General features: G+C 42.7%; 1 protein-coding gene across 9 annotated transcripts in view; it reads left to right on the top strand.

Moving 5' to 3' along the window:
• enox1 (ecto-NOX disulfide-thiol exchanger 1) overlaps positions 1-24,310 on the top strand; it is a 155,538-nt gene that overhangs the window by 85,226 nt on the left and 46,002 nt on the right. For 6 of the 9 annotated variants that reach the window (XM_046054004.1, XM_046054006.1, XM_046054005.1 and 3 more), the window contains 5 exons: positions 8,091-8,237; positions 8,321-8,458; positions 16,999-17,166; positions 17,304-17,510; positions 17,642-17,875. In XM_046054004.1, the coding sequence (XP_045909960.1) occupies positions 8,228-8,237; positions 8,321-8,458; positions 16,999-17,166; positions 17,304-17,510; positions 17,642-17,875 (757 nt within the window). In that variant the 5' untranslated portion in view covers positions 8,091-8,227. Of the gene's footprint in view, positions 1-4,122; positions 4,221-4,627; positions 4,650-8,090; positions 8,238-8,320; positions 8,459-16,998; positions 17,167-17,303; positions 17,511-17,641; positions 17,876-24,310 lie in introns of those variants that run through there. The other 3 variants (XM_046054001.1, XM_046054008.1, XM_046054009.1) reach the window with 3 other exon arrangements.

Below are 24,310 nucleotides of genomic sequence, written 5' to 3'. Positions count from 1 at the left end.
TTGATGGATTATTGTCATTAAATTTGCTGTGTTGCTATAAGAACTGAAAATCTGCACGACAGCTGCCTTCATGGACTGTATTTTTAGGTTAGCAGTGCTGTGAGCTGTAAGTAGAGGAGTTGGGAGGTTGGCCAGCTGTATGGGTGAAGTGAAGCGGGAAGACACGACTCCCCAGACGTGAACCCTTCATCTGTTCACTGCTGTCATCAAACCCGGCGTCCGTGGACTCTGAACTCATTAAAGTCGGTATCATGATGTGAAATAAAACCATTTCAGCTTTATTGAAGCCTTTGCTATCTCATGCATGGGGAGTTTAACAGGAATGATAAACGCCAAAGGAGACGCTTGGTCGGCTTATCTGTGATCATCTGTAATCACTGTGGTCTGCTGGGGGAAAAAAACAGGGTGTCTTTGAACGCTGAATGTTTTACAGATCTTCATCAGGGACTGCTGCCATGCTCCATCAACACTTTTAATGCAGATGGAATTTGTGGAACGTCCAAAAACAGATTTTAAAGAACGGGAACACTGTGTTTCTAAAACGAGCAGAGAAGCAGGACATTTTTATTCTGATTTATGGGCCCTTTTTTTAATCCCATCAGAAACATATGTGTTGCACTTTGAAGAGTTTGAAGAGAATCCTCAGCTGCTGATAACACTTTATTTTGGACCCTTAGTCTGAAAACCCACAGCTGTTTGTCTTTAAAGCTGCGGTGATTGCTGTTTGGCCAGTCGGGGGCAAGACACACAGTTCTGATATGAACATTATGTAGTCATCTGCGTAACGCTTTACGACACCAACACGAGTCTTCAAGCTGACCTTCTTTCTGTTGGACGAGTCAGTAATAACTTATCAGCTGCTCACTCTGTATTGTGTTGCTGCACATACGTGATGTTTGGCATCATGATGTTAGCAAAGTTGGCGACTTGCTGGTTTTTGATCGTAATGTAATCATAATAAATGTGTACAGCTTTCCTTATTTACAACAGACGGCAAATTAAACTCAAACTGTAGGAGCACCAAATCACTTTGCTCTAAAGGCCAATTAGGACCGGATTTATTGCCACCAGAAGAGCAAGACCTACAAACAGGGGCTCAAGTCAGTAGCCTACGGTTAACTTACTGAGTCCATGGCAACATTGTACTTCCTGTTTACCCCTGCAGTAAACCAGCGCTTCAGTAAATGTGTGTAAATATATGCAGAGGAATGTGACAAATGCCAGCTTGAACTCCAGATGTGGATGTCAGCATGTTGGTGTGTCTTTAGGCCTGTGTGTGTGTAGATTTATAGATATGCATCTTAGAAAACATCCTCAAGTAAATCCAGCTCTCCCAATGTGTCCATGAACGTGCCTCCACCTTCATTCTGCATTTATTAATATGAAAATATGAGTGTGTATATATGTGTCTCTGTGTGCGTGTGTGTGTGAATGATTCAGCGATGTCAAGTGAGCTCATGAATAATAAACAGGACATGCATTCGGCTGTGAATATTTCATGGTGCGTGAAAGTGAGCAGAAATGCTCAGCGGAGTTTGGCATCGTCCAGTCAGCTCTGAGAAGAAGGAGGGGATGAAAGGATGAACAGAGAAACAGAAGAAGAAGAAGAGAGAGGGAGGGGACAGTTTAGCATGTTAGCATGCTAACATTTGCTAATTCCCACAAAAAAGCTGATGGGATGATATTTGGCTCTGCAGGTATTTGGCTATTAACCAAAGTGTTGGACACATTAACATGTTGACCTGATGATGGCGCTAGATGCAAAGTTCACATTATTTTACATTAAAGACATGATAAGCTTGTAATATACAACACGTAAACTGCAGTCTCAGAAGGTCTCTAACAGGACAGCGAGGCATCGAGTGCTGTTCCAAACGGCTCGAACGATCTCTTCCTGCCGCCTAAGATGCCTTCAAGCTGCCCCAGTAACGGCCGTTTTTGAAGGCAGCATCGATGCTGATGCTGCCCATTACCCATAAACCCGCACGGCCGCCGTAGCTTTCAAAAACTGGTCAAACAAGCCGAATTCGTACGCAAATGTGTTTTTAAAAGTTTTCAGTAGTTTGTTGATTTTTGAAAATCTAGCGAGAAGTAAACACTGAACTATAATATTAGCCCGTGACTGTAACCAACCGTAATTTGAACCATGGAGGCAGCGAGGCCTAACGTTTCAAACACTGGCTTGTGAATGTCAGTGTGTTGTGTCTCCTGGTTTAGGCTATGATGTCTGGAGTTCTGCAAGTGTGCTTATCCGTGACTACTGGCTTGGCTTTTCATCTACACGAGCTTTAAAATTGTGAGTTTTGCTGCTTGCAACTTTTTAAACCATGTGGAAAAAGTGTTGTGTTGCACTTGGTGAGTTTGGACTCATGACCTCGGTATATGATGGCCCGAGAACAGGAAGTCGACTGAGAAGAAGGAGTAGGAGGAGGTTAAGAGGTTTAGGTGATGAGAAGCAGCCGTGTGGCCTGTAAACACTGTGAGCTGCTGCAGAGAGAGAGCAGATCACAGATGAGGATGTCTTTAAGTCTGTGATGGTACATTACATCCACAAAATACACATTCGCTACACGGAAAGTTGGGCAACAAAATGACAACTCAGGGCGACACAAACAAGTCTGAGTTGAACAAAGAGACAGATTCTGCAGACAGAACGTCGCTCGAGGTGTTTGTGTCTGTTTATATTTCAGGTATCTGTCTGCTGAGGCCCATTACACACATGACTCTTACCTGATAAGGAGAGTGTGGCTGCTCACAGAGAGGGAGGTGGTCGCAGCTCTGCAGCATCCCGTCGTACTTTAACCTCATTTCTCTGTTTCCCTGCCGGCTCGTGCAGGAGGACGGCGTGCAGCACAACCTCACGTGTCAGACAAGTCCTGAATTAAAGCCAGTCGCACGAACAGATTTGTTCTTCAGAGCGATTCAAGAGATTCTGTCACTTTCATGTATTTCGAATTTTCTCCGAGGTACAAACAGATCGTCTGCCTTTAAAAAAGGAGAAACAATAGTTTGACTTGTTTCTGTTCCAGACGTCAAATAAAATAAACTTAATGCAACATTAATATTCCGTTCGCCTCGTCATCATCACAGCTGCCAGTTTGCTGAGAGGTTTGACAACATTTTCTCTTTGTAATTTTATCATTTAATTGCCAGGTTTTGGCACAGAAACAAGGCAGATGCATTTGTCAGCTAACAACACAGGGTTGTACAATGAGATGCTTCATGCTGCTCACAAAGAGCAAACGTTATATACAAAAATTATAAGATGATATAAAGAAATACTATTCTGCATGGTGCAGTGCTGAGGATGAATTTAAAGGTGTCTAAAACTGGCTGAATAAAAAGACTTCAGGACATGTAACTGACTGAGCCTCAGGCCCCGTTGTTTCCTCCTTCATATGTAAATCTCTTTTATGAAGTTTTCTGATGGACAGATAGCTTTACTTGTTGCTAACGCTACAGTAACCGCTAGCTGCTGCTAACAGTTACCAGCTGGCTCTGAACCAGCGGTCCAAAGCTTCTGTGCTGATGTTCGAGGTGGAAACACCAACACCCCCCCAGAGCGCCGAGCTTCCAGTCCGCGCAGAATGCGCAACAGGACGGCTAGCTGCACGGCTAACTGAGTAGCTAGCGGCAGCTGCTGTTAGCAGTAGTTAGCGGCTAAAGTAACTGCTAACATATAATCTCTGGAGGCAGAGCAGCCGGAGGACATCAGAGGCAAAACCAGACGGTATTTTCTCCATCAGTTCTGATCCAGTTTCAGTTAAACCAGAGAATAAAGTTTTAAAGTTGTGTTTTTCTACAGTAATCAGTGCGACCATGTCTCGCCTTGATTCGGCGCTGTGCGGCTAGGCCCCGCCCCCCTGCTGTGCTCGAGGAAGTTGGTCAATTAGAAGTTGGCTTTCAGGGAGGGGATGGGCCTTAAAGAGACAGGAGCAATATCAATATATCTCTACACCAGCCGTACAAAGAATATCAGCCTGCGTACATCATGTGCTTATTTCCTATTAATGTCTTCATCATCTGACAGTTTGATCTGTGATAAAATGACCACGATATTTGACCTGATTACAGACACCAAGCGTATTGTTAGCCAGTAGTTTAAACATTTATCATCTTTAGTTCCGCAGATCATGACGACTATGGAGCTGCCAATCATGCCCCCAGTGTTACAGGCCCTCAACTGCCTGAAAAGAGGAGCTGAAACAAACCGACAGGAGGTGAAAAATAATGTGTTTTTAAACATTTTCTAGTCGAAACCCTGAATAAAAAGTATGAAGCTGAGAATGAGGACGGCAGCTTTAAGAGTCTCCCAGGCAGACAGACAGACAGAACCATCTCTAACGTGGCTCCACACTTTTATTTGCAAGATAAATCTTTCTTAAAATAACCTCTGGAGTCTCCTGCGACGCTGCAGCGTGAAGCAGCCTCCTCAGCTTGTCATAAGCCTTTGCTTCATCCCCCCCCCCTCGTATCGCCAGGGACCTAATTCTGCCTGCAGGATGTGAGTGTGTGTTCATGTTCTTCTGTCTCTGTGAGGACCTTTCAGAGAGGTGAGGACCTGGTCTCTGCTGCTTGAGGGTCAAGACCTGGTTTTAGGGTTCGGGGTAGAATCAAGTTTAAGGCTCGACCTGGAGGTTCTGCATCATGTAAGTGAGAGGATGATGAGGTCCACGATGGGGTGTTTTTAAAAAGTGACTGCTCATTTCCATACATGCATCTTTAGTGCATCACACAGTGCTTGTTGTTGTTGTTGTTGTTGACGCTGTGCCAGGGACATAAACAAAGCCGATCTGCTCAGAGACCTGCAGCTACAGCAAACATGTTTACCAACTGCAGCGTTTTGTCCAATCACCACATTTATAATTAAAACTCATCATCCCAACAAAGAAAAGGTACATTTTTGGGGCTCTAACTGTGAAAAACCTCCCTGAGCTACATGACGTGGAGTTCCTTCGTTACTGAAACGTCTCTGATATGATCGTGTCTCAATTAAAGCAGGACGTGTTGTTGGGGCTCAGCTGGTTTCCTGGTGTCAGATGTGAATAATGGTGATTGCTGCAGAGCAGAGTGGGCTGACGGAGGGAGAGCGACGTGTCCGGCATACCAAACGCTCAGACTTACACTTTCAATGCTACATCAAAGACGGGAAAAGATTCAGGCTGCTCCTGACGAGTAAAACTCCTACACAGCAGAACGCTTCACGGCTCTGTGAAGACACATTTTAACCTCAAAACTGTAATTGTGCTGCAGCTGTTGTGTTTGATCTCCAAGGATAAAATCGTTAATTGGAGGTATAGTTGAAACAGTTTTTAATCTCTGAGCCGCTGAGTGTGCCGTCAATTTTCGTGGTGCGTTCGGGGAGAGTCGGTACGAATGAAACGCAGGATGAAAGTACCAACAAGCCTTCACAAGTATGATATGCCAAACTACATCAGCACGTACAGAACGCAGCGCTTCAACGAACCGCGAAATATCAGGTGGACATGTCACACGTTCGTGGAGTTACAGTATCTCACAAAAGTGAGTCCACCCCTCACATTTTTGTAAATATTTGATTTATATCTGAAGAAATGACCCTTTGCTCCAGTGTAAAGTAGTGAGTGTGCAGCTTGTATAACATTGTTTTTGCTTTTGTGAGATACTGTATTCAATCACAGAAAGTAAAGCGGGGATTTTGTTTTAATGACAGGTTGTGTTTACTGTTTCATGTGTCGCTGTCCTGATCATATGACAGATTAGTTAGTAATTTAACTCGTCCCGAGGTTTTTCAGATTCAAAGCAGAAAATTTGGGTTTGAAAGAAAAATCCAAATGTGTGTTCTAAAAATGAAATTTAAAATATTTTTATTAAGATAAAGGACATAATATGTTTGCAGTTACAGGTTAAGGACAATGTCAGACACTTAAAATATTAACATTTAAAATTCATCCTGTTGTTTCTTCCTAACTAACAATGCGCAGCTAAATTACACCGACGTCGTTCTACATTATCCTGTCTGTTCAATTCAACTTAAAAATAATTTATTTATCTATACTCCGGCTGACTTTCCAGTAACGAAAGATAAAACACATGGTGTGCATTGAAAATGTGAAGCGCTGCGGTGGAGAAACTGCTGCCTCTCCGCCTTCTAACTCATCCACAGGTCCTCCATCTACTTAAGGGCATCAAGGAGGAGCAGGTCAACAATGACAATGTCAAAAGTAACCTCAAAACATCCCTTTCCTTATTTAAATAAACAAACTCTCAGTATGGCTGCATCGTTATATGTTAAAACAGCACCTGGAATTGAAACGCACGTTTGAGTTCTGTTGGAATCTTAAAATTTAATTTAAAGTTTTCATTATTATATTCCACTATCTTATATTGTATGTGGGGTTCATCAATAGTGATAAATTATTTGAAGTATATATTTTATGACTGGTTGGAATCGTCAGTATTTTATTACGTATAGTAGAAATAGCATTTCAGCAAATATGTGGTGATCAGTGAGCACAGCAAAGTGTCTGAAAAGGACTTTAAGAGGTGGATGCATGATTCGGCAGAGCAGATGATGGAGGCCACCTGCAGAGATTTGCATGCACCTCTTCTCTCAGCATAAATGAGCGTTACCATGCGCTGCAGGCGTGCAGAACACCGGCTCTCCCCGAACGACATGTTTCCCTTCTTTCAACCTGCGGTGCTGGTAATGAACACATCGAGCGGTGCGGTTTGTATTTCACTCGGAAGGTGGAAGCTAATCAACTTGGCTTGTTGCACCGATTCCCACCAGACGTTGCTCCCCCAGCTGCCCCACCCACGTTTTCCAGGCTGCTCTAAGTGCAGTAAAGCAGATGGAACATCCATGTATTCTGCATTCATGGAACAATATTCTTCTTCTGTTGAGTTCAAACGAAGCCTCGTTATAACGTAAATTATTACTAAGTTGTGATTTATGCATCACTAAAATAACTGGACGTAACAACTAAACATGGACACAAACCCCCAGGAAACGTCACATTATTAAACTCACTAACAGTGACACTTTTTGCCCCACAGTAATCCAGCAGAGCTTTTATTTATTAATCCAGTATTTCAGTATTAATCTAGCTTTACTACAAAGTGCCAAGTGGCTCAAGCCTGCCTGAAAGCTAATGATCGTTGATCGGTCTCCTGCCTTAGTTATGCTGCATGTGAGGTTCTGACCCGAGTAATCGCCGCGTGTCCAGTTTTAGTAGCTGATGTGGTTACAAACTAAGTCGTAGTAACTGAACGTGTGGTGTCAGGAGAACTTACACAGCTGGTCCACCAGAGACCATCCGGGTTAATCGGTCCATCCCTCCTCTGGAGTGATCCTGCTGTGGGTCGCTACAGCATTAGGCGAGAGGCAGGGCAAACCTTTAACCCCTGCATGTATCACCGCCACATCTGAGTCAAAGCGTTCAGTCCCCCCCGAAATAAAAACCCACCGGTCTCTGAAACAACACGTTCTGCTGCTCTGACTTTCTGGAGCTGCTGCACATCAAAGAAAAACCTCTTCGCCTTCTGCATTTAAATACGTTAGAGGCTCTAGAGCTGTTGCGATTCATCCTTCGGATCGGAATTAGGCCACTTTAGGGGCGACCCGGCCCGACCTCTGCTGCAGTAATGATGGACACTCGCAGCTGGATCGTGGCCTGTCAGACAGAACTGAGGGATTTGTTGTGCTGTCAGGCTGCTGCTCTGATGTTTTCCATGTGGCTTCGACAGCTCGGCTCAGCGGCCGGGCGGGAACCACTAATGATCGGGAGGTGTGTGTGTGTGGCGGGGGGCTTTTACTGTATTTGTGGGGTCAAAAACCAGGAGTCCACTATACTTCTGGGGTCCCACCAGCCTTGTAGGGACCAAAACGCTGGAATCCATAAGTTTAAGGGGCTGTTTGAGGGTTAGGACTTGGGTTCAGGGTTAGGGAATACGGTACGTGAGTGAAGATAGTGAGGCTGTGTGCGTTTTGTTTGAAGCTGGGAAACTGAACTTGGATCTTAGCGTTGAGATCTTTCACCTCTTGACTCCCCAGGATGTTTTTCTGACTCGTCATCACTTTTACTTTCCCTGTTTCCATCCATCCACAGGTGGACTGCGATCGCGGCTCTGACTGGATGAACCCGTCTGTTGGCCCGTCCATCGATCGGCCCCCCCGCCCCCCCGCCAGCCAGAGGAAGGATCTGATGAGCGGCCTGCCGAGGGAGGAGCGAAGAGACGACCTGCTATGGCCGGAGGTAGGAAACCGAACCCGCTCCTCGGTACAGCTCACTGCTCGTCGTGTTCGTCTCTGATGTGCGTTTGCTCGTTTCCCGTCCAGCAGCTGATGGCGTAGGCGGTCCGGGTGCTGAGCAGAACCACCTGAGCGTCCCCGTCAGCGGTCCTGGAGCCTGGGCCACGGCCATGAACAACCTGGGCATCATGCCTGTGGGCATCAGCGGACAGCAGCTGGTCTCAGGTACCCTCCTCAATCAGTCTCTAACTGTTGAGAGAAAACTACGGAGGCCCCGAGGTCTCAACTTCACTTAAAGATGGACTCCAGGTGTCAGGTAGTTGTACTGCAGGTGTTTTGAAGTAGTGTAACACCTTGAGTGTCTCAAAGGGAGCTGTGTGAAGTCTGATAAATGAGGGTGACGGATGAAGCGTGTGTGCGGCAGCCCGGCTGCAGAGGCTGAATCAGACCTCATGCATATTTATAAGAAGCGGAGAAAAGATTCTGTCTCAGAGTTTCAGCTTTTGACGTGATAGATTAATTCCTGGAAAGACACACTTAACAGCTTGTGTGTGTGGCTTCGGGGACACATTTCAGACTAAAGACCGGTTGATTGGGGGACGGCTCGTCCAATCAGACTAAAGACGTGTCCCCAATTGGGAAAAGGCTGATTTTAGTTAGGGTTACGCAAGTAAGACCGTTCTAGCAGTAGCAATGGTCATAGTGGCAGGAAAATGGTATTCTGCTCAGGCCTGCATGGCTGTCCTCGCTGCACGGTCTCGCTTTGTCATTTGGACAAAAACTACACTAAGCTCTGCCTGTTCACTTTTCATTTCCCGTTTCACCTTGGAATCTATTTGTGGAATTGTTTTTGTGAGACGTGGGGGATTTATCGGAGCTTCCTGCTTGTGTCTCTTTCTAGTATATAAAGGCCCGGGGGTTTGTCTTTGTACGTGTGAGTGCTGCATTGTGGGGGTTTATTAAATGAGCATGCGGGGAGATTTGTTGAGCAGGAGGTTTTTTGTGTGTGTGTGTGTTTGTGTGGGTGTGTGTTAAGCCCAGAATAATTGAATGCACGGATTTAACTGAAGCGAGGAGAGAGAGGCGCTGTGAGGAGGGACGGACGGCGACCTCGTTCATCTGTCGACATATTAAAATGATGATCGGCGCAGCGATGATGTGATGCTGATCAGACTCCACCCTTGGCAGCGACTGCAGCTCTCCTCCCTCTTTGAACTGGGAACATGTAGAAGAGAAACAACAGACTCTGGTGTGTGTTTGTGTTACAGGGTCAGCTCGCCCAAACCACAAAAACATGTTTGTTTTTACAGCCAAAGCTGTTAAATATGAGGTCCAGTGGTGGAGAGTTTTAGTTTACAAACGGAGAATTAAAACGAATACGATCTCCGTCCACAGCAGCGTTTTAGCTCTCCGTCTATATTAAAACGACTGAAAACGCACATCTAGTGACCGTTCAGGTACCCTGGGCACGCGCCGGTTCGTTTCGTTTTCACCATTTTAGTCTGGACAGGAGGAGCAAACGTAGCAAAAGGTCTCAGTTTTCATTTGAAAACGTAGTAGTGTGGAACATAAACTAAAATACTTAAAGGGTAACGTCGGTATCTGATCAGTAATTTTACCTTGCAGCCCTGCAGACTGCAGCGCGCTCACTCGCTACACTAATGTGTACAGAAGCATTACTTTAATAAAACTCTACAGAAAGACACTATTTCCCGTGTTTATGTGACTAACTGGAACAAAAGAGTGAGACCCTTTGTAACAGTCGCTACATTGCTTTTGGTCACCAGACTCCATTGATAAAAACAGTCATTTTACCTGACAGAACGTGGGAGTTGCTGGTCTGCCGCTACCTCGCTCGGTTAGCTTGCGTGTGTTGTTTTTTGACTTTGTTGTGTCTGTTTGTTTGTGTTACTGTGTGTGTTTTACAGGGTTAAAAACACCAAAGTCAGACACAATAACAAACTACAGTAGACCAGAGAAGTAAAATTACTGTTTTTGTCAGTGGAGTCTGGTGGTTTCAGTGAGAGCGATATACAGAGCCTGTTCCTGGTTAAACAAAAAGGATCTCACTATTTAACAAAAAGGTCTCTCTCTGCAGGGATCCTTTCCATTATGATAACAGACACTTATAATAACAAGATGAGCCTGTGAGCGGCAAAAACAAGCTCTTTAGTGAATGTACTTTGACAAGGCGCAAGGACGAATAATTACATGGGAAAATACGGTCCAGGTGTAAAAATACCAAAGTTAAGCACACTTTTGAGATACTTGTGCTTTATTTGAGCATTTATATTTCATGCTCCTTTCTACTGCTTCTTCTTTGTACTTTTTACTCCACTACGTTTATGTTAATTTGTTTAAAAAACACACATTTATATGATATGATGATGTGTGAGGAGCCCTTCTGCAGAATGAGTACTTTTACTTTTGATACTTTGAAGTACATTTCACTGATAATATTTCTGTATTTTTAGTTTTTGGTATTTCTACTTAAGTAAAGGATCAGAGTACTTGTTCCACCGCTGGGTTCAGGGTTGGATTGTGATTCAGGACCAGTTTGAACTGTATTTCTGGGTGTGTCTCACCTTGAGGGTAATCACAGCCACATGTCTCTCAGCTCTTGTGTCTCAGTGATTCTGGTGGAAAACACAAGATAACCCTAATTAAAGGCATAGATGCTGCTCGTCTTTGTCAGCCTCCCTCTCTCGCCGTCTTGGCTGTGGTTTCCATTCTTCTCCTCCCTGAGAGGGTTTCCTCTTCCTCTCTCTCTGGCAGCGGCAGCCGAGCTCGGAGCCAGAGAAGCGAACCTGGCTCCAGTCACTTTGGCTCTGGGAAAAAAAGCTGCGAGCAAAAGCAGCCGTGTGTGATTATGATGAATGTGTGGCACCGCGATGTGTAATTTACCTGTCGGGGTTATCGCAGACAGCGCTTTAATGAGTTTTCCTGAAGAATCTCTGAATGCAGCGAGGCCGCACATGCTCAGATTTATGGTAGATTATCTCTGCAAGTGTTTTTTATAAACCTGATGATCTCTAACAAAGAGGGTGTGGAGCTTTTTTCTTTTGGCCAAACAAAACTCTGCTCAAAGAATATCTTGGAAACATGTATTCATGGAGCTTGTGTATGTATCTAAAGAAGATAAGAAAGACAATTTTATTGTGCATTAAATTTACAGAGCAAAAATGATTTCTTGTACCCATTTTTCCTGGCGAGTGAGACCTGGAGTCTCCTGCCAGATGGCAACTGCTGGATTCATGAGTGAAGGCGGTGGGTGGGGTCATTGTAGACCTGGGTTGCCTTTTTATTTTGTTATATACCAACATTAAGTTCTGGAGTTGCAGTTGTTTTTCTCCAATGATCTTGCTGGCCTGGGGTCTAACTGAGAGGTTCCCATACCAGGAGGCCAGGGTGTGTTTGCTGCGTTGAAGCTCCTAAGTTTCCTCCACTTCCTGCCCTTTCATGATAACTGACTTGAAAACTGTGCTGCCTGCTCTGATCTTACCTCCCAGAAACACATCGTCTTTGTTTTACTAACATTAAGATCAAGGAAGCTGCCGTCAAACCAGGTGGCAAGAAGGTCGATGTGATGAGAGCAGGAAGGGCTGCTGACATCCTGCAGGCAGGCAACCAGGGCCATGTCATCAGCATACACTAACACTAAAAGTTGACGATACTATAATCAGACTGTAATCAGCCTCGCAGCGTGGTTGGTCACCTAGTATAACCCGGGCCATAATCTCTGAGCCTGTAGGCAGATGCTGAAACACTAGGTTGATTATTACACCACCTATTATCGGGCTGAAACCATTAGTGGGAGTAATCGACGGCAACGACTATAACAATTTGTCGACGGAAAATTTCATTGTCGACGCATCGTTACATAGATGCCGTTTAAGGGAGACATAGCAATCTTCATATTGGGAACATTTCTAGTTGTTTATTTCTAACTGCAGTGCACTACAGGAAGTGCTGGTGGCAGTGTTGCTTCCACTGCCTGCCATGACTGCTCGACTGTAAGACTAATCACGAAGAAGAAGCTTTCATCCGAGAAGCGGAAAGTAACGGAGAAAGAGGCGAACAGCAGAACGGCTTTTCACTAAATACACTTTTGAGTCGAGAAATTAACTGTTTAGAATTTTAATATTGGCAGTTTTACGAAAATGTGCTTAAACGTTTTCGGGTTGAGAAGCTCCACAAGCGCCCGCGAGGTTGATGCCAGTCACCATTATTTATTTTATTTTACTAGGCCTATTTAAATTGTATTTGATTGCAGATCAGCGCCGTAGCGTCTCGCAGCACAAATCTGTCCAACACAACGCTGGCAATGTCGGAGACCCAGCTTTAATAAACTTATGAATATTGAGTAATGGTTTAAAGAACATCAAGGAACATCTGGTTTGTGATGTCGCCTACAGAACATTCTGAACTTATAAAACCTATAAGCACTTTTGAAAAATAAACTACAGCAGTATGAAAGGTGCCTGTTGCTTTATTGTTCTAAACAGACATTGTTAGTGTAAAGTTGTGGTTACAGTACTTGCTTTTAATTTGCTTTTATTTTATATAGTGCCAAAGCAAAAATCTTTGTTGAACAGTTAAAAGTTTTAAAGTTAGTATAAATCAGTAAATTATAGGAGGAGCCTACGCTGTCTTGTCTTCTTCCCTGGTTTCCCCCTGGCGTTGATACTGGTGTTCATTCTGAATAGTAAACCTCGTTCACTTAATGGTAACGTAAGCTCGTTAGGCTGCGTGTTGGAGATCAGTAATTCACTTGAAAGATATTTAATTAGTTAAATGGTTTAATTAGGGTTAGGGGTTGACAAAAATAATCGTGACTAGTCGACTAATCAAATAAATAATTTACAGATTAGTCGACTACAAAAATAGTCATTAGTTGCAGCCCCAGCCTATTACGACCATGTTTACTGTTTGGCCGTACGGCGGTAGCAGAACGTATTATAAATAGCGACAAACTCCACATAAGGAGGCCGGATGGGGTGGTGGATGGTCAAACCCAGGACTTTCACAAAGGAGAACGGCATTCAAGTCCCATGTGAAACCACGCAAATGTTGAGTTATTTTAGTTTTAGTTAGAGTTAGAAAGCATTACCGCACTTTACCTACTTGTAGCAAAGTACAAAGTACTACAAAGTAGTTCTGTACCAAAACCTAACCAAACTACAAGTCTGTTTTAGTTTTCCCCTCGTTAAATGCCACGCGATTTACATAACCTCCACTAAGCTTGTCGCTGTAAAAATGCTCACGTGCCGTTGGACTTTCCAACGGCCATGTTGTTTTGGACATTTGACAGTCGACCTATTTTGTAGTTTAGGGATGGTTTAGTTGCACATTTAGCTCAGTGGGTAGAGTGCGGGACTCCCGTCGGAGGAGTTGTGTGATCGATCCCAAAATCCAGCTGACTTTTTTTTTCCTCCCTTGTCAAACAAATTGATTAGCCTATAGGAACACTTTTTCACATGCTCGCAATAAAGCGTGTGCGTCCCTGAGGAAATTCAGGGGAAACCAATCACACCTTTTACTGACGGCTTTGTCAAGTAAGTGAGAGACTCTTTCGAATGTCCTTAAGAATTTTTCAAAGTAAAAGCTTTCAATTAACTCAACATGACGCATTGCTTCAAAAAATGTTCTTGCAATTTTATTTTGGAGGCACAGTCACTTAAGACGAAGTGATTGCGTGAGATCTTTTTCAGCACCAGCCGCTATCAAGTTTTTTATTTTTCTGCTATCAAAGCAATCTAGCCGCCTATTGCCCACGACCGTCGCACCCTGTTGAGAGATGGTCTTTCTATACTGTTGTCATCCTCTTTCGAACCATCTGTCCTCCGTGTCCAAAATATGCACATGCATATTCTTCCACTTCTGCAGAATAACATAAAGCTGTTAACTTGATACGCGTAAATCTCTGAAATCTTTATTATTTCTCTGTTTTCTGGCCTAAACAGTGGGAAAAAATGAACCACATTTCTACAGTAAACACCTTGGAACAACCTGTTAATACACCCTGAGAAGCTTTATTTGTACTACATTTTCTATATATTATATATAATATTAATGAAGGCAGACGGAGCATCATCGGTTGATGCTACAGTGAAATAATGAACAAAACTCCTTCATTTAATTGTTAATTTTAGATCTGAAAATCTCTGTTTTGGTGACGTAAACGTTGTTTTAACTTTTGCTGCTTAAATTTAAATACAAACTACAAACATGGCGGTCGTTATAAAACTTTTGACCCGTAGTGTTGAGATGTAGGTAAACTGAAGACTCAGTGGTTTACCTACATCTGAAGCACTAACGAACCAGGCGGTATCATCACCTTGATAACGACCTGGGACTCCCTGCCAGTCAGTGAGAACAGAAGAAGCCTCTTGGATAAGAATCTTAAACCGAGTCCAGTTGCCCTTGATTTGAACCTTCCTTGGATGACCTGGATGTACAATGTAGGTCCTCTGAAGCTCAGGGTTGCATCTTGTTCTTCTTTTTCTCTTTATTCTAAACACAGTGTGAATGTAAAGCGCCTCACTTCCTGCGTGCAGATGATTGCTTCAGGTGAAGCCTTGCTGTTTGCCGCCTGTTCAGACCAGCAGGAGGAAAAGCTTTCACCCTGAATCAATGGTGCGGTCTATCAGTCCTCCACGCCGAGCGGCAACAAAAGCATTTATTTCTGTTACATTACTGTAAGGGACGTTTGTCCTTTCCGTGTGTGACAGCTTCCCTCGCCTGTAATTTGAATCACTTTATCTTCCCATGTGGGCGGCGGCGGGGTTTCTGCTGACGCGTTGTTCCTCCCGCCGCCTTGTTATTGCAGAAGATATGAACGTGCGACGCTGCACCGCCCTCCTCCACCCTGCAGACAGCTGAAACATTGTTCCTGTCGCCTCCGTCCTCTCGCTGTTTATCTTCCTCACTTTCTGTTTGTCCTGGAGACGTTTTCTCCTCCTCACCAAGCTTCTCTTTTCTCCTCTGCCTTCCATTATCACACTCACAGCACTGTTTTACTCTTTTTCCCGTCCCTGTTTCTCTTTCTCTTATCAGTTTCTTCCAGATTGTGATGCTTTATTTCTTTCAGTTGTGCGGTTTTCCTTTTTCCTTTTCTTGGCTTGACTGGCATTAGAAAGCAGCCTGCGAATTTTCTGTCAACAATTTGATCCAGCAAATTAAAACGACGACAACATGTCGATCAACATATCATTGATTAAAAAATATTAACATGTTAATTTGTTTTGTTTGTGTGAGGCTAATATGCTTTTCTTCCCATGTTTGTGTGTAATGATCACCTGACACCTAATGTGGCAAGCTACTCGGAAAATGTAGTGAGCTAAGCTACCAGCTACTCTATGTTAAATGAAGCTTCTTCTAAGCTGCTTTTAATTTAAGATTTTAGTCTGTATATATACACAGTATAGTTTATATTGAACCAACCACAGTAGCAAAAGAGGAAAACCTCCTCTAAACAGAGTGTTTGGAAACAATGTTATTTGGATAAAGTTACTGTAAAAAGATTATTATTCGGATTATTGTTTATTTTAATGATTCTTCCTTTGAAAAATTCTACTACTTGTTAAGTCAGAGATATAATCTATGTAACATATTTTGTGTTTTGAGTTTGATCTGTAGTTTTTATAATGTCACTGTTTTTAGTTTATGTGTGAATTTGTGCTCTGGCAGCAACCTAAACGTTCAGGCCAGAGAGAGAGAGAAGCTTTGGCAACAATGTTCTGTTAACATTAATGCCAGTAAAGCGAATTTAAATTTAAGAGAAACAGGTTTCTGCCTGTACATATCAAAGTTTCCTCCTCACTAGAGGAAGAGCTGTCCAGGCTGGACCCTGATCCTTCTCACGGGGTGTTACAACACCTATCACAATAGAACGTAAACTCAATCGCGCGTCTTCATTCACCTGCAGCAAATGATCGGTACGTGATGTCAGTCAGTGGCGTCACTCAATGATCCTTGTTTTATTTCAGACCTGAGCTTCAGAAATGCTTGGGAAAATGTTGCGTGTGTGGAAGCTACCGCGCTACTCGGCCAATAAAAGAGCTTCGCTACTGAGAAACGTAGTTAAACTAGTAACGGCGCTACTTGTAGCAACACTACTGCCCAACATTGGGTACAAGTACCTTACAGTTGTACTTAAGTGCAGGGTAAATATACTGAGTAATAGTACTCTGTGTGGGTAATCACTGTCACTTGTAAATTTACATTTGCATTTTATTGTCACAAGCGTGGATGTTGATCTGTGTTTCAAACGTGTGTAATTTAGCCTCAGTGTCCAGTTTATTATCATGTGCCACATATGGTCGCATGGCCAAGACCCCTTGGCGTTATTTTTTTATGCATTGGGAAGCCATGTAGTGTCATTTATAAACACAAAAACTAGGTGTAGTATATAAACAACAGAAAAGTCCAAGTAAGGAGGATTGTTTTTAGTACGTAACGTAGTTATTTAAACCCAAAACACGATGTTTCCCTAAACCTAACCAAACTTCAACATTAACCACTAGTTTCATTTTGAAAGCCTAACTAAACTTGGCATATTTATCCTTGTTAACTAGACTGCCAAGCTCTACACGTGCAATGACAACGCTAAAGGGGTCCCGACCAAGCGTCCGAATGTGACGAGTTGGGATAAGATTGTGTTGGTTCAGCTGTGGTGGATGTAGTTCATTATTCTGCCAGGTGTTTCTATGATTTATCTCACGAGGGCTTCACCGTGTTCCCTGTTGTGTCGTTGTGTCCTGCAGACTCTCTGTGCATCCAGAGGTTCGACCCCGGGCTGGGCCTCATCGCACCCATAAACCCCATGATGGCGGGCATCGGCCTGGTCCCTCCCCCGCCCGTACCCCCCGACATGCCCGTCATCAAGGAGATCATCCACTGCAAGAGCTGCACTCTGTTCCCCCAGAACCCCAGTAAGAACCTCACCCTGCGTTTCATACACAGAGATCAGATGTACATTTCAGACACGAGGTTCTTTATATGAAGAAAGATTTAACCGTTTACTCTTGACAGCAACAATTATGATGATGAAGATATTGTTGTTCTTCAGACCTGCCCCCTCCATCGACACGGGAACGCCCCCCCGGCTGTAAGACGGTGTTTGTCGGTGGCTTGCCGGAGAACGCCACGGAGGAAATCATCAGGGAGGTGTTCGACCAGTGCGGGGAGATCATCGCCATTCGCAAGAGCAAGAAGAACTTCTGCCACATCCGCTTCAGCGAGGAGTTCATGGTGGACAAGGCCATTTACCTGTCAGGTGAGCCGTCACACGCAGCCATCTGTTGGAAGGTACCTGGTTCTCTGAGTGTCTGTAAATGCACTGACCGACTCAGTGTCAAGTTGCTGCTGGTTACGTTCCTACATCGCCGCTGTTTCCTCTCCTCCCAGGGTATCGGATGCGTATCGGATCCAGCACTGACAAGAAGGACTCTGGGAGGATCCACGTGGACTTCGCCCAGGCCAGAGACGACCTGTACGAATGGGAGTGTAAACAGCGCTTACTGGCCAGAGAGGAAAGACACCGCCGCAAGGTCCACGAAAACCTGCTGCGGCCGCCGTCTCCTCCCCCCGTCGTGCACTACTCTGAACACGAGGCGGCGCTGTTAGCGGAGAGACTGAAAGGTGAGAAGACAGTTTGCAGAGGAACAGCAGGCTGTAACACGCTTCAGGGGGCTGTTGCTGACAAATCTAGTCGTGGACACAACTATTGGTCAAAAGATACGGGTTTTTGAAAGGCCGGCGGGCGATATTTAGAGAGCAGGGCGGCCGATGGCTTTAACACTGACATCAAAACAAAGAAAAGTCCCGTATAATCCCATTATTCCTGCAGGGTCCAGTCCAATCTACATGTTATCTCAGGCAGTAACATGTTGTTTCAGATGGAAGTGAAGTGGGTGTAGAGCAGTTGTAGAACTGTAGAAACATGGCGACTTCCATGTAAGAGGACCCAATAGCTGCACCAGTTTATGGTGGAAATGTTTTTATTTATGTAAAGGAAAACAGAAAATTGAGGCTGCAGGTGACAATTCAAACTCTAAACCTGTAAGTCAGAGCAGCTCTCAGATCTCCTGTAGATCAGCTTATTTAATATCTGCTGAGTCCTGGTTCAGCCTTCCCTCCTCTTTGTGTCTCTGTTTGGGGAAGTGACCTCTTTAAATGTGACTGTGGCTCCTTTTCACCTCCATGAGAAATTAATTCATTTTAATTCAGTTAGAAATTCCTGGATTTTAACAGCTCCTGTGTTTCTGCAGCTTTTCTGCTCGTGTTCAAAACTTTCTGCACGTTCAGAATCTCTCCCACAGATCTGGGTTTTCTGGCAGGTGCAGAGAAAAGAAGAATATTATGAGACAAATGTCATCATTTAATGAGAATTCAGAATAGTTTTTAAAGTGTACCTGCCCTTTACTCTGCTGTGCATTACGTTATTGCTCTTCTGATGAGGTAGTTTCCCCTTCAGACCGTCTGACAGACACCGAACCGTTTGGGACTGCATGATTGGATGAGACACTTGTGATCAGGCACAAATCCACACGTTGCCTTCGGCAGCTCTGATAACCTGATGAGTAATATCGTCACTGTTTAATCTGGTTAGATCGCTCTTGTCACTGCCCTACCGCAGACACTTTCTGATTATCGGCCTCGTGAACGTAGCTATCGACCGATAATCTCAAAACGCTTGATATCGGCCTGATTGATCGGTCTATAGCTACATGATGATGAAATAAAAAGACAGTCACTGTAATCAAACATGTTAATCTGAAATCATGGGCAGCCTCTTAGAGTGTGTGTCTGCTGATCACCTGCTGGGAATCCCAATATCAGGTTCAAGCGAATCATTCAGGAACCTGCACAATTATTGATCTTCTTCATCTCGCTTTGATCACAAACAGCTGTTTGTGATCAACAGTGTGAAGCAGTCAAACACCGGAGAGCTGCAGCGTTACGTCCTGGCGCTGATTTCACAGACTGTTGTTGTTGGACAGCAGCTTTCTGTGTGGGTTTGTATAAAACGGCTGAACAAAAACAGAAGTCGCAGCCTCAGTGCTAATGAGCAGTGATGTGCAGTGATCCAACGTTTATGTCAGCCATTTTCTACATCGACGATGTTGGGGGGGGGTCCAGTTTCATAAAGGTTTAATTAATTCTACATCACCTGGTCAGGTTAGTTTCCTGTTTCCTCTGCTCAGTTTGCAGGTCATGTCAGATTTATCACATTCAGACAGAGCTGCACTTATTTTGTTGTTAAAATCTTGGCGTGTAGCTGATGCTTTACAATTGTTACACCGATATTAGATTTCCTGCAGAAACAAGCAGTGAACACAACATGAACATCCCTTCACTTGTTAAGTCGACGTGTTGAACTGGTGACCAAACGCTCCACTGTGTTCACCAGCTGCTCTCTGACGGCGGCTTTTCACTGCTTCTTCTCTGGAAACGGCGCTCTGAGAGTGAACCAGAAGAGAAAGCTGCTGCCGGATAAACAAGCAGCTGAGGGTCACTGACCCTGACAGACAGAAATCTGTCTATTAACGTAACTAAAGGTTTTCATAAAGATGAGATGAGACGACATGCTGATGTTTAGCAGGTGCACCATGTCCATCAGAGCAGTTTAAACTCAAGTTTTATTTAAGTGCAAAATCAAAGACATGGTCCCAATTACAGCCCGACCGATATGGGATTTTAAAGTCCGATACTGAATTCGATATTTGAGATTTTTAAAATCCGATAGCAGATATATCGGCCGATATTGTTTTTTTTCCCTTTATTTTAAGAAACGCATGACATAAACAAAGATTATCCCTAAAATGTTGTTATGTTGAGACCTCAACACGATACCCTGACATGCAGTATAAAAATAAACTTTTTTATTCTTATAAATAGTACTTTGAACTAAAGCACAACAAAATATATCAAGGTTTTGATGAATAACAGGCAAATACATTATGTTTTTTATAGAGTACTACTACGAATAAACACTGAAGTAAATAGTGTATTGTGGAGGCCAGGAAAACAGAAACTATAAAATTACCCATCTACTACTACCTCTATTAATGCTATGAATAATACCATATATCATATCTAATGTCATTGCTATAATAATAATGATAAACTGGGCGTGTGTGTGTGTGTGTGTGTGTGTGTATATATATATATATATATATATATATATATATATATGTCATGCATTAGTTATTACCTTACATATAATCTGCCACATGACATACAGTGACCCAGAGGAAACGCTGCTGTTTAATTAATCTAATAAATATATATAAATATATCTGCAAGTAGCTTATATCGACGGATAATATCTGCAAAACGTTAAATCGGTCGGGCTCCAGTCCCAATACACTTTAGAAAATGCACTGAAATTAAATAGAATAAACCATAAAATACAGAATTCATGTAATAAAACACAAGATAAAATACAATCAGAATAAGATCAACAAAATAAAATGATAAAACAATTTAATAATTTAAAGTTTGCTTTAACACATTAGCGCGCTAGTTTATTAGCAGTGAACACAGCTGAGAGAACATCAGTAGTTCTGCAGGTATTTGGTCATAAAACAAAGTTTTGGACACATTACCATGCAGTGTTGGGCAAATTACTTCCAAAATATAGTAATAATTATAGATTACTAGTTACTGTTATTTGAGAGTAATTGGATATATTACTGCCTCTGAATTATAAAGCTTTGCACTACTTTAGAGTTACTGCTGTTTAATGGGCACATTGTTCAGATGTTCCTGCATAGGTGGGTTCTAGTGATCGCAGTTACAGTCCCCTCCAACAGTATTATAACAGTAAGGCAAAATCTTTTGTTTTTGTTGTTCACTGAAGACATTTGGGTTTAAGATCAAAAGATGAGACAAGAGTTCAGAAAGTCAGCTTGTATTTCCTGCTATTCACATCTAGATATGTTAAACTCAGAACATACCACAGTTTGTATCAGACCACAGCATTCTGAGGTGAGCAAAAGTTATGGAACAATTTACTTAAAGTAAATAACGTTTTATATTTGCTTACTATAACTGCCTCAAGCCTGCGACCCATCGACATCACCAAACTGCTGCATTCTTCATTTGTGATGCTATTCCAGCCTTTTACCGCAGCTTCCTTCAGTTCTTGTTTGTTTCGGGGTGTTTCTCCCTTCAGTCTCCTCTTAAAGAGGTGAAATGCAGCTCTGTTGGGTTAAGTTCAGCTGATTAACTTGGCCAGTCTAAAACCTTTTTCCCCCTGATGAAGTCCTTTGTTTTGTTGGCAGTGTGCTTTGGCTCATTGTCCTGCTGCAGGATAAACTTCCTCCCCATTAGTTTCAATGCGTAAACTGGCAGACAAAATGTTTCTGTCCACTTCTGAATTCATTCTGCTGCTAACATCATCAGTTACATCATCAATAAATATTAATGAGCCTGATCCAGAAGCAGCCATGACATGACATGATCATAAGGAGTTCCTTTCTTTCTCCATCACTTTGCTAGAGATTAATCTTGATCTCATCAGTCCATCAGATCGTGTTCCAGAACTTTTTTGCGGCTCATCTCTGTACTTCTTTGCTAATGTCAATCTTCCCTTTGCGATTCTTCCTGCTGATGAGCGGTTTGCATCTTGTGGTGTGGCCTCTATGTTTCTGCTCTCTGTCTTCTTCCAACAGTGGATTGTGATACCTTCACCCTGCACTGTGGAGGTCGTTGCTGATGTCACTTCCTGATGTTTTGGGCGTTTTCTTCACAGCTCTCAACATATTTCTGTCATCAACTACTGTTGTTTTCCTTGGCCGACCTGTTGGACGTCTGTTGCTCAGTACACCAGTAGTTTCTGTCTTTTTCAGGACGTTACAAATTGTTGTGCTTGCTCTGCCCAGTGTTTGTCCAATGGCTCTGCTCGATTTTCCTTCTTTTCTCAGCTTGACAGCGGCTTGCTTTTCTCCCATAGACAGCTCTCTGCTCTTCATGTTGGTTTATCCTCTTTAACAGGAAATGCAGTCTTTATAGGTTTGAACCAAGGATGAAAACTGAGACTAGTCATGTTTGGACAATCAACCTAAAAGGCAACAGCTGGGCAACAAGAAACATCTGGCAGTCACATGTTCCAATAGTTTTGCTCACTTGAAAAAGGGGTGTGTTCAAACGAAAGGTGATACGTGAGTTGGTAAACACATCTAGATGTGAATACCAGGAAATGAGAGAGTCCCCTCCCCATGACAGCAACAGTTGCTCACAGAATCACTTCCTGGTCCTTACTTTTAGAGCCCTGCACGGTCAAGTTCCTCCCTACATCTCTGAGTTGATACAGTTTCATACTCCGACCCGTAGTTTGAGGTCATCAGGTCAGAGGTTGTTAGTGGTTCCCTACTTATTTTAAAACCAGAGGGGATCGTTCATTCCAAGCGGTGGCACCTAGGCTGTGGAATGCTTTGCCTACCTTTCTATTCTTTCTGAATTCTTTTGATTCTTTTAAAAAGCAACTGAAGATGCTGCTATTCAACCAGCAAATATTTGGTACACGTGGGTTTAAAAAAAAAAAAGTTTTATGGTTTTCGTTTCTATCTTTTCCCTCTGTATTTAAATATTTTCTTATACATTGTATTTTACTTTGTAGTATTGTATTACATTTTACTGTGAAGCACTTTGTGATTTTTATCTGTGAAAGGAGCTATACAAATAAACTTTACTTACTTAACTTACTTCCTCTTTAGTAGTTTTGTTTACTGTAATGCCGTATTGGATTTAAACTGAGCTTTTACTTTGAAAAACTGAACGACACTAAAAGTCTGTAGCGTGCTTGACGCAGCTCTGAAAGAGCCGTCAGAAAACGTGATTCCCCTAAATGTCCTCTGCCTGGAGACAGTGGGGAATTGCAAGAGCGTCCGTAGGTTGATGGATGTGGATCAAACATCGAAACACAAACATTGCAGCACATTCCGTAGTCTTGGTGAAAACATGGTGAAAACAGTATTTCCTTAATGTGTGAGAGTTGGAAAGCTCTCTGGAGTGCTGAAAACTTATTTTCATCTTTGCTCCTTCCTTACTTCCTCCCTTTCTCTCTGTATTTCGTTCTTTCCTTTTTTTGTCTTTTGATCATTTATTTTTTCTTTCCACGAATATACATTCTGCAGGATTCAAAAAGTACTAGAACTAATGCTTTTATTGTTTTATTGTTGGTAATAGAGGTTATGTGGTCTGTGTGTGTCCGTCATACTATTGCTGAGCTGCATATTTTAGGGGAGCCAAGAAGAGCTGAAAGAGTTTATGTAAAATAATCATTTCACAGCAACAAGAGTTATTTTAGTTATTTATTTTTACAATAAAATAATAGTAAATAGACAAAACTACAACTTCACTTGCACTACCAAATTTGAAACGTGGGCATGATATTGCTTTCCAGGATGTTCATTTTAAATAGTAACATGTTAACAACATTTTATGGCCATATAAACTAACAATACACTCAACATCTGATATCGAGACAATGATCATGTCGTCATGGGTAACAGGATTCTGTTAAGCTGCAATTAACTAACAACATATTGGAAATTCATAATTCAACTTGTGATTTTATTGAAACCGTTGTAAATTGCTAGGTACTTATCATTACATTGTTGAAGTGGAAAATGCTGTGCTTCAGTGTTTTAGAAACAGACTTTTACATTCATTGTCTTTCAATGTCCAGAGAAATCACAGCTCTCCTTTTTTATGACACAAAACAGTCAGTGTACCACAGTTATTAGTTTTATAAACATCAGGCCATTTTGCAGAACAACCTCTTCAGGTGTTTATAAATTTCTTTCATTTTTAGTCCATATATGATTGGATTGAAGAGAGGATGATACATTAGTATTTGCAATGTCATTATTAAACGTAAAGTTTTGGGAAATTCAGTTTCCAGTCGCAGTAGAAGTACATCATATGCACTCAAACAGGAAAAGCTGATTAAAACAATCAGGTGGGGTAAACAGGTCTGTGCAGCTTTTCTCCTGACTTCTCTGCAGCTGTGATATGTTATTATAAATATCCTGGTGTATGTAAAAAGTATGAAGAGCACAGGGAGAA

This window comes from Micropterus dolomieu, linkage group LG07 (assembly GCF_021292245.1).
Source record: "Micropterus dolomieu isolate WLL.071019.BEF.003 ecotype Adirondacks linkage group LG07, ASM2129224v1, whole genome shotgun sequence".
In the NCBI taxonomy this organism is placed as follows: Eukaryota; Metazoa; Chordata; class Actinopteri; order Centrarchiformes; family Centrarchidae; genus Micropterus; species Micropterus dolomieu.
Note: the sequence above shows the minus strand (reverse complement) of the source record. Positions and strands in the feature narration are given on the sequence as shown.